This window comes from Poeciliopsis prolifica, unplaced genomic scaffold (genome assembly GCF_027474105.1).
Source record: "Poeciliopsis prolifica strain line A6 unplaced genomic scaffold, Auburn_PproV2 SCAFFOLD024, whole genome shotgun sequence".
Classification (NCBI taxonomy): Eukaryota; Metazoa; Chordata; class Actinopteri; order Cyprinodontiformes; family Poeciliidae; genus Poeciliopsis; species Poeciliopsis prolifica.
The window spans coordinates 3,230,095-3,240,855 of record NW_026562399.1 but is presented as its reverse complement, the minus strand read 5'-3'; the positions used below and the strand labels follow the sequence as shown (position 1 = coordinate 3,240,855).

The following is a 10,761-nucleotide window of genomic DNA, read 5'->3' as shown; positions in this document are numbered from 1 at the left end:
AATATAAAACTTATCAATGTCACACAGAAAAGGTTCAAAATGTGTCTGAGTGATAGTTAACCCTACTAAACTAATGCTTTAAAAAAAAGAAAGACATGGTCTTTAATCAGCTTTTATATTTATCAATCTGATATGAGGAGAAAACTTTTCTATCAGAATGAGTTGCTCTGCTTGTTTATTTTGTCCTTAAGCTAAAAGACTATGACTTAATTTTAACTGCGGGACTTTAATGAATTGCGAGCAAACAAAACGAGTTAGTGCAAGTAGAGCTGCAGACACATCTTTGTTTCACAGAAACTGGAGTTTCAAACAAGCAATGCGGGCTCAATGCACTACATATCCTGGGCCAGACCTTAAAAAGAGGCAGTAGCCCAGAACTTCAACATTATTGGATATTTATTCAATTAAACTAGTGTTGGGACTCATTTTAAAAAATTTGATTAACTTAAATGCAGTGTCTGTAATTAATTAACTGAAATTAATCAAAGGTAATTCAAAAACCACATATCAAATATGGTATGTTTTTGCTGCTAAATTATTTAACAAATAAGCATATTAGCACAACAGCAAAGACATTTCTTGTTTTTAATCTCTTTTTTATGTTATTCAACCATCAGATGGGTGAAAAGTGCTATTCAAAGCTGAAAAAAACCCGAACTAAACCAAATAAAAAAATCCCCTCAAAAAAAAAAAAAAAAACAGTAGACAAAACTAATACAGAAATAGATAAGCAATATTTAAATTCCTGTCAATGGCAAAAACAGAGTGTGGATAGAAAAAAGGTGTAGGTTTGAGCATGAGCTTGCTGTACTTCCACTTTTTCATACTAACTGCATCATTAAAATCAAGAGTAGAAATTTTCCTGGATATTTTTCTAAAACATGTTTCCAAACAATTCCAACTCTGTCTGTAAATAAACTCATAAAAGAGAATCAGCAATCATAGTCAAATCTGATTGTATTTGTTCTGCAAGTGATTTTAGAATAGCTTGAAAACCAAAATTTGAACTTCTCACAACAATTATTCCATACCTGAATCCAACGGAGGTACAATTGTTTTTGATATTTGTCCTGACCTCTAGTTTTTTAAGCAAACCCTTATCTCTTAACTCATAGTTTGATCCTGATCATAATGGAATTTTGCATGAATTAAACGCAGTTTTGTTTTATTATCACAAGACTGACTGAACCCTGACGCTTACACACACACTTTTGTTCTGCTTATACAGTGGCGTTTGGAGAACAACACGTACTCAGTTCCAGGCCGGCCTGAATGAGTGACTGTGTCCTCCGTCCTGCCCAGAGCCATAAATCATGCTGACAGTCTGTGAGAAAAACAAAGCTTTTTCCTCAAGATGCAGACAGAGAAGGACGCTCCTTCCAAAGGAAAAAAGATCTACCACATTTTTTCACTCGTATTCTTTGGCTTCTTAAACTCAGGTAAGAAACGCTGTCAAGAATTTACAGCACAACTGAACTGCTAGGCCTGTCGATAATAAATTTTGCTGAATGATAAATTGTGCCAGATGGGGTTTTTTTTTTTGCAATAAATGGCAACATTGTTGTTTTGAGACCATTTTCAAGTAACACAACAGCAACTGCATGATAATGCAAGAACGCATTCTCAAAGATCAATCAACGTTAAATTCTTTTAACACTGGAACTGGAAGACATTTTAAATACCCAAAATAAACAACAGAAACAACAAATAAAATTAGTTACGTATCAGATCTTTGTTGAGATGTCGTTCAAAACAAGGCATAATTGAAACCAAAACTCAGGACTGAAGACTTTTATCATGTAATTTTTGGTAGAAAGACAGACAAGAAAAAAAAAACGTTAAATGAGATAAATGGAAATTATTGAGTTTGTTTTAATTTGCCATCCAATTATTTACTAATCATATCATATTCATATTCATATTCATATTATTCAGAACCATAACATGTTGAAAAAGCAATGATTAAATATTAAGTGCATGCTTACCTTGCTAATTTTTATTCTGTTGCATGAGAGCATATTTATTTTCACAGCCTTACTTTAAGCAGCTACAACAGGAAAGAGTTTTATGATGCAGGGAGAACATATTGCAAATTTAAAATCTTTTCCATTTTTACATTTATAAAATGCTAAGAACATGACAGATGTCCAGTTTTTTTCTCCACCACACCCTGTTGAGTTACTTTACCTCATCACAATGTCAGTATTTGTTGGGATGCTGGATTGTATCCGACTGCTTGTTTTTTTCTCCACAGTCCGTATCAGAAGTGGGAGTGTCAGATTTTTTCAGCTGTGTTTATGTGTTATTATGTTATTGTGGGCCACTAAGCTGCTCTGTGTCTGCAGCACTAGCCTGGTGTCTGGATTGGCCTTTTCATGGACTGCCAAGAGGGAAATTTGAACAAACAATGCCAACTTTTGTTACTCCATGTGGGCCCATCCCATAGTCTAACAGCTGTAACCATAGCGATGAGGCTCTGGCTCCAGTGACACAGCTGTATGGTTGTGGGATGAATCCTACCCGTTTTTCCGTGTTTTAGGTTTTGAAAACCTTTACAAATGTGTTGTGTTTTCAATCATAGTGCATTAATTTGGAGTTAATAGAAATCAGATGCCAACCAAACCATTGTTGGTACGGAAGCATTTAACTGCCAGAACTAGAAAATAAATACAGAAGTGATACTGTCACAATAAATCAATGACAAGTTAGAACAACCTCAATGAGTTCCATTTGCATGACTTATTTTTCTCTTTCTACCAAAAGTTTTAAATGTTCATTAGAATTTAAAGTTTATTGATCTTTGAGAATGTGTTTTTGCATTATTATCTTATCATTGTTACATTACTTGAAAATTAAGTAATGTAAAATTAAGTACGATAAATAACAGTATTATCGTTTATTGCAATATCTTTTGTGATAATTTGAGATATATCTTGTTAATAACAACGTTGTATCGTTTAGAAGTTATTTGTTCTAATCTCAATTTTAAGGCATCGTCCAGTATACTGTTTCTAATGTCCAGTGAAACTCTCCATGCTGTTCTGCAGGTGAGGTGGGAGCCGTGAACATGACCATCCCTAACGCTCTGATCAGAGGAGCGGTCGGGGGGGAGGCCCTCCTGTCAGTCCGCTACAGCAGCTTCAGCCTCGACCTGCCGGTTATCAAGTGGCAGCTCCAGAGGGAGAAGACGGTCACCGTGGTCCAGTCCATCGGAACTGACATCATTGGGACCCTGAGGCCTGAGTATCAAGACCGGATTCTGGTGTTTGAGAACGGGACTCTGCTTCTCCACAACCTCAGACTGTCTGATGACGGGACGTACGACGTGGAGATCTCCATCACAGACGACATCTTTACTGGAGAGGGAAGCATCACACTCACTGTGGATGGTAGGGTCACAAACAGCTTCGTGTAGCTGCTGATCACTTATTCAACGTTCTAACTTTGGAGCTAACTTCGGGCCATAAAATTTGTTCAATAGAAAAAAGAAATTAAAACTGAAGAGAAAAAAAAAAGATTTGAAGCTAAGAAATATTTTTAAACTGTGAAAAAGAAACTGGAACAGGAAAAGTATTTTGGAATTTTTTTTTAAAACTTCTTTTCAGTTGTGATAGAGTGTCTTCAGTCAGAGGCTTCTTAAAATCCTCCGTAATACAGACTGCTAGAGATATTTCTTGCCAATAGCCATCACTATCCTCAACAACTCTATGAAGAATCTGAATTAATATTAGTTATAATTAATATTAGTTACTCAATTAATGTTAGCTGATTAATTGATCCTTTGGGATCAATTAAATATTTAAATATTTTTAAACTGAATTGAACTAAAACAATTTTTTATTCAGTTTCAAACTTTTTTTGGTTTCAAATCTTTTTTATTCTTTTGAACAAACTCTATGGCCCCATTTTATCTCCATGCCATTTGTTTCCTAAAAGAAAAATTAGAAACATGGCTGGACCAGAACCATTATGCTTTACTCTGGACATAAGAGAGATGTATTTTCTTCTGCTAAATAATCTTCAAATATGACACTGAGAATTAATTACATTCTGCAATCTTTCTGAGTTCCCAGACTTTATGCATTGAAATAAAATCTTCAGTTTGTAAAGTTGTCTATCCAACTGGAAATGTTAAAATGTTGTGAATGTCCACTGAGGTATTCTGTTTTTGGCTCTGGTCTTACTGTAGGTGGGATAAACTATGCTGGAAATCCTGGGAGTTCACTGAACTCCAGTAATGAGATGTTTGTTTCATAAGAGGCAGAACAAGCTGCCTGAGACACATTAATTCAAGTGCCAATAGTGATCTGCAGAGAAAAACAAATAACAGCACAAAAAAACAGCAGAGTTGAACATTGATGCTGGAAAGGCTCACATTCGTAGACTTGCACAAACATCTGTAGTTTGATGTGTAACTAAAAACGACAAAAGGTGAAAGTTTAGTTTTTCCAGCCAAAACTGGGCTGTGTTGATCACTGTTTATCATAGAAATCAAATTCCTAACGAAATAAAAAGTTTGAGAACTGTAACTATTTAAACCTTGTTTTTGACCGCAGTCTTTAAAGACTGATTGGTCTTATGAAGCTCTCCTCAACATGGGAAAACCATGTAGCGAGTTTCTCAGCAGGAAAGTTGTGTTTGGAGAACTTGTGCTTTGTTGGATAGTTTGTTTCCATCCAATTCCAGAACAGTTTTCTGCAGAACTTCAAAAGTACACTTGAGCTCCTGAAGGTAGCTCAAGCTTAGTGCATAAATAAGACCCACTATCGCCACTGCAAAAGATACATTGTCCAAGTTTATCATCACATTTAACATAAAATAAGTGATATAGTGATATAAAGTAGATAATCATCCGCTTTAAAAATGACTGACCTAATTCAACAGATGTACAGCCAATTGGAGCCTTGTATCCCGAGTTTCCAATGACCGCATTAATGCGTAAATTTTAATTATGAAAATAAATTTGCTGTATAAAAGCTTTTGTTTTTCGATAAAAAGTTTTGGTGCTAGCATGAGGTGGGTTTTTGGCTGTATCAAAATTGGTTTATCTCACAAAACAGCAAAGGAAACGTTTCTTTTTTAACATCACACAAGTCACATAATCAACAGGATGTTACTACATGTGGAAAAGACAAAGAAGAAGACAGGAAGTAGTTGGAGGTTGATGGCACTGCATGGCTTTCAATGACTCATTCACATGGTAATTTAATTGCGTTTCTTAATTAATGGAAACACTGCGATTACAAAATTGTGTTTTTTCGACATTAGCAGGAATCGATAAAGTTTTGTGCTTACATTTCCATGCATGTTTACATTAATGAATGCTGGTGATTGCTCTCACCCTCACCCAGAGCCTATATCCAGGCCGTACATCCACATGGAGGCCTCATCCATCCTGGAGCTCAGTGAAAACTTTGTCCTTAACTGTTCTCATGATAACGGGACCAGAACCACTTACAGGTGGCTTAAAGGTGGGAAACCCCTGGCCAATGAAACACGGTTCATGTTGTCACCTGATCAGAAGTACCTGACCATCAGTCGAGTGTTGATGACTGATGAGGATATCTACAGCTGCACTGTGGAGAACCCTCTGGGCAACATGACCAGCCTGCCAATCAGACTGGCCGTGTACAGTAAGTAATAACATACTTTTGTCAGTTACGCCTGTAACTGCTAGACATGCTGACAAGGCCAGCATGATTTTATTTTTTTTACAGGGACACAAATGGTTCAACTGAAAAACCCAGAAACAATTTACAGAGTAAACTCCTCCAAATTTACTTTGTGAAATCCCAATTATTAGGTAAGGGAATATTTAGCCAAAAAGGAGATTTAATTGACTCAGAAAAGTCATATAAATGCAACATGGATCATCGATGCCAGAACCATTAAAGATCTTGATGCAAGTAGCAAACATGGTCCCAAGTAACCAATGTGAGAGAAAGATGGACTGAAAGCTTTGCAGTTTTTCAATAAAAACAATCCTTAAAACTACAATTTACACTCATTCTGAGGGAAAATTACTGGAAGTGTGAATCAAAAGTTTTCAAACCAGAATCAGGATGTTGCACCAAAAGCTTTGACAAGCTCCTCTACTGGAGAGGTTGTCATAGAAATGTCCCCCTTTTTCAGGATTACATCTCGCAGACAGAGCATGCATCGTGATAAAAGCAGCTTTACTGTCAGATTTTGGGTTAAATGTTAAAATGTTAATTAAAGTAAACAAGCCTCACTTATGCAAACATTTATTCAGTAGCTCTTATTTCTCACCAGGAAGAAGCTCAGTCTACATCATGCTTTCCACTGGAGGAATCTTCATCCTCATCATGCTGGTGACAGTGTGCGCATGCTGGACTCCTTCTAAAAAGTAAACTGCGATACTGTTAATGAATCATTATGGATGTAAATTGGGGTTATAAAGTTTGTTAAAAGGCATTTTTTTAAATCACCTTTTTTAAGTTTCAAACTTTTTTCAGTTTCTTTTTTTATTCTTTTGTACAAGTTTTATGACCCCAATTTAGCTCCACATGCCATCAACTGCACTAATGCAAATGTACATCCCCTGCATTTTTACCAATGTTTTTTTTGTTTGTTTCTTAATCTCAGATCAAGACAGGAAATTAGAAAGTCCAGGATTTATGGTCATTCTCATCATTCACAGCTTAAACAGAAAGGTAAAAATAACATTTCTGGAGACTGCAGCTAAAACCTACTAGGTGTGTAAAATGTGTTTTCCTTCACAGATGATGTGCTTCCCAAAATGAGGGAACAAAATGGCATAAAAGCAGTAACTTCCCTTTACGTCCTCCAACAAAAGGTATGACTCTTCTCAGCACTCTTTGAAAATGTGTTTTTTGTGAAGGGGGAGATTGAAAATGAAATATAACTATGTGTAATATATATATGTGTTACATATGCTTTTATTGCAGCTGCTCTCTAACAGGCACTGAAATGTATTGCATAAAAATAGGAATTATTTATGAAAAGCTTTCAAATGAGAAAACGGCACTTGCTTCAGAGAGGCTAACAACTAGCATGCAGCTGGTCACCCATTGGATTGCGTACTTCCTTTGCTGATCCACTGGCAATGATAGGCTAGCATTAGCATTGGACAGGCTAACAGTATGCCAAGATGGCATGCTGACTCGTACTTTGTTTTTTTTAAAAGAAGCATTAAGTAGCATTTATATTTACAATACCCAAAAGTAATATACATTAGATGGATTTACAAGTGTTCTTTTGACAGAGCATATTTCAATTCAACGTTACACCATGGATAAATATATTATGGAGATTAAGTTAACTTCAGACACCACCAGTTTAGAAATATTTCAGATATTTAAACCAAAAAAGCTTATCTATCTGCCTTGACTGATAGCTTGTGACAAGCATAATGATTCATGTTTCAGCCATATTGTCCCTGAACCAGTATTCTTCACTAAAAGCAGAATATTTAAAACCTAGTTTAGATTGGTGAACCCTATATTTGTGAAAGTTTAATAATGGACAATGCTAATGTGTTCCTAAATCAGTGTTAGTCACCAGCTAACACAATTTTTGTATTTTTGTCAACTCAGTTTATTTAGTTTAAAAATCCAGATGTTATTTAAAGTAATGCAGATGAACCACTAAGCTCTTGTTTTTTTAGGAACCCTCAGTGGACGACTTGTCCAGCAACAGCATTGGGTCTCTTTCTGAACTGGACAGCCCTCCATCCTACACAACTTTCCCCAACTACACAAACTCCCTTGTCCGGTCAGGTGGAACTCAAGTTGGCTCCTTCACAAAGTGTGTCTGAAACTTCAGAAACTGTTCTTCACATCAAATGAAGGTTCAGGGGCCTCATGCGTGAAGCCTGCGTGCGCACGGAAAATGTGCGGCGTCATATTTTACGCACAAGTTTAGTTAAAAAATTAACTTTGCGTCAAAGTTTGCATAAATACTTTTTCGCAATGTGCGGCAGCCATGCCAACTTTTACTGTGGACGACAGCAAACTGCAATGCATCCAAACTCACCTAAATGCACTGAAATCTGACGACATATTGAGACCAAGAAGCATCAAACCCGATGTTTTGCATGATTTTAATATTTCATTGTTTAAACTTAAACGATGAAACTGAACCGCACTTATGCTCAGACAATAAACTAACACGCACACAAAATAAAGAAAATGAAATTTCAGACTAAGCATAATGAAAATCTAATCATTAAAACAGAAAATCTACAGAACTTGCACAAGAAAAACAGGCAGATTAACTAATTAATTCTGAAATATTAATAATAAACTTTATTTATATAGCACCTCCCAACAGCTCCTTGCATTGACCAAAGTGCTGTACAAAGTAAAATAAATAAATAAGAAAGTTAAAAATATATATGACCACAATAAAAGAAGGTGAAAATAATATAAAAACATACAGCCAGTGAGGCTATGTACAGAGGAAATGTTGGAATGGTGTATAATGAACAAAAATTAAACTACATACTAACACTGAGAGGATAAACCAAAATACATAGAACAGAACACAAGAAGGTAATAAATTAAGATGTGCACAGAGTTTGACCCAATATGGAAAAACCTAAATAAATATAATATATTTAGCATATTATCACAACGTGTTCAAATATTTTCCACATTGAGGCTCATCTGATGAACTTCTGCTTAAATGTCAACAGAGACCCGTAGAGTTCATTTTGGTCAACATGGCATAAGCAACTCAAAATGTGGGGAAAAAGCAGAGAACTGCACACCTTCACTTGCATGATGTAAAAACGTACTGGCAACTGAGAAGATGCTGGGAAACTGGAAGATGCTCATAACTTGATTTGGTACCTAACTCTGTTTTCAGACGTTGGTCTACATGGTTTATCTCTTATGTTCTCTAAAACAAAACCTGAGTCCAGAAACATGACAGTTCCATCTGTTTGCTATTAAGGTGCCTTTAATTGGTTGCTCATAGTTTGTTTTATTTTAATTATTCATCTTTCATGTATGTTCAAATTATGCACTACTTTGCATTTCTCTATCACATAAATTGCACAAAAATAGGCTGAGGTTAGTGGTCATAATGTGATACAATGTGAAAAAGTTTAAATTGTATGAATACTTCTACGTTTATGGCTCTCTTTGACTGTATCCTTCAGCTTTTCCTTATTACTAGTTCCTGGAAAACTGCAGTAAAAAGCTCAGACAACAGGAACACCGACTCTAAAATTACACATTTCAGCAGATTTCAGAATTACATTTGACAAGTTCTAACATTCCTACCATCCATCTCCATAAAGGTGCAGTCTGGTCAGTAAGATAAAGACATTTATCATTTACACTTCTCTAGTATGTGTGACATATCATGTTGTGTATGAGGAAATTCAAAACTTTGTAGTGTCTTTGTGTTAATACAAATTTTGAAATATGTGAAGCAATGTATGATCGTGAAAAAGTTAGGACACCACACAAAGGGATAGAGATCAGGGCTTTGACTAGGTTACAGTTTTGATCTAGTCTGGGTCAAGGTCTAAGTTAGAGTGAATCTTATTGTGTCCTGATTTCTTCCCAGATGGAAACTAATTTTTTTTACTACATTTTATAGAACAAATTTAAAGGTATTCTCTTCACTTTTTTTTTTTTACTATATTGCTTAAATTTCCCAGTATTGTTAAAATTGATATTAAATATTCATATGTTTTCACATGACTGCAATTTGAATTTTAAAAATAGTTAATTAAAACTGAATTTAAAAGAGAATTGTATTTTTGTATTGTATTCTGTATTATTTCTTTCTTTTTATGAACTGAATTTCTTTTAAATCTACTTCAGGTTGTTCTGATTTTTTTTTATTGTTTTTTTTTTAAGTGAATCAAATGTATTAATCAGCCTTTTTGTGTTTTTTAATTTTCTTTTCTATCCCCCCATTCCTTAACAAAACACATGTATACACTGCTATTCACAAGTTTTTTTCTTTCTTTCTCTCCCACACTGTTCTAAATTGGTATATGCTTTGTTCATATAAAAGAGAATAAAAAAGACAGCAAATGATCAGTTTAAGTTATAACTCTGTATTGCTGACTGAAAAAATAATAAAAAAGTGAAGCAAATCATCACGCTTTAGGAAATCGTAAGAATGGGAAACAGAACGGGGCATTTCTTAAGTATGTATCTTGTAATATAGATAATTGACCTGGTAATTATTGCACTATATATTCATTCTTGATGTGTACAGAAAATGCACAGAAGTCACAATTATTTGACAAACCTTTTCTGGCTCTTTTGTTTCAGAGAAACGCGCATATCGAACAGATGCTGGTTTTGTCCAAATTCTTTTTGCAATAAACCCAAAGTCATTATCCAACCTTATTGCATTTCTACATTTCTCTTTTTTTTTTTTTTTTTTTGTCAAAACGCTATAATCTGAAGCAAACTTAGCCAGGCACATATGATTAAACATATCATTTGGCCTATTCTTCGGTCAACTAATCCATTCATCCGCATGTCTTTTGGGTAATATCCGTTGATGTAGCTTTTTGTTTCAAAACAGAAATGGGTTAACTCATTTTCACAATATTATCACCGCATGATGGCAATTATATAGTAGTATCCAATTAAATTCTTGAATGATATAGGTTGTTGCTATGCAGTTGTACAGTGTTTTAAGACCTTGTTCACTGTGCCCTTTCTTAACTTTGAGCCACTGCCCCTCCAAAAGGTCTCTGCACGGCCCTGACAGACGACCACGGTTCCCAACCCCAAGGACAAGAGTCAC

At 35.2% G+C, this 10,761-nt stretch overlaps 1 protein-coding gene across 1 annotated transcript; it reads left to right on the top strand.

The window, feature by feature from the left end:
* The first annotated feature begins 1,189 nt into the window (after window positions 1-1,189).
* LOC129370745 (hepatocyte cell adhesion molecule-like) lies at window positions 1,190-10,761 on the top strand. The gene is made up of 7 exons (XM_055046921.1): window positions 1,190-1,439; window positions 3,048-3,389; window positions 5,352-5,633; window positions 6,274-6,367; window positions 6,607-6,674; window positions 6,744-6,817; window positions 7,649-10,761. The coding sequence occupies exons 1-7, from the start codon at window positions 1,355-1,357 to the stop codon at window positions 7,796-7,798; spliced, it is 1,095 nt and encodes a 364-aa protein (XP_054902896.1). The 5' UTR covers window positions 1,190-1,354; the 3' UTR covers window positions 7,799-10,761.

Excerpts from the sequence above, each read along its gene's own strand:
- LOC129370745 (XM_055046921.1), top strand. The coding sequence starts at position 1,355 with ATGCAGACAGAGAAGGACGCTCCTTCCAAAGGAAAAAAGATCTACCAC. Across the intron at positions 6,368-6,606 it reads TGCTGGACTCCTTCTAAAAA|ATCAAGACAGGAAATTAGAA; the intron begins GTAAACTGCGAT and ends TCTTAATCTCAG. Across the intron at positions 6,818-7,648 it reads TTTACGTCCTCCAACAAAAG|GAACCCTCAGTGGACGACTT; the intron begins GTATGACTCTTC and ends TTGTTTTTTTAG.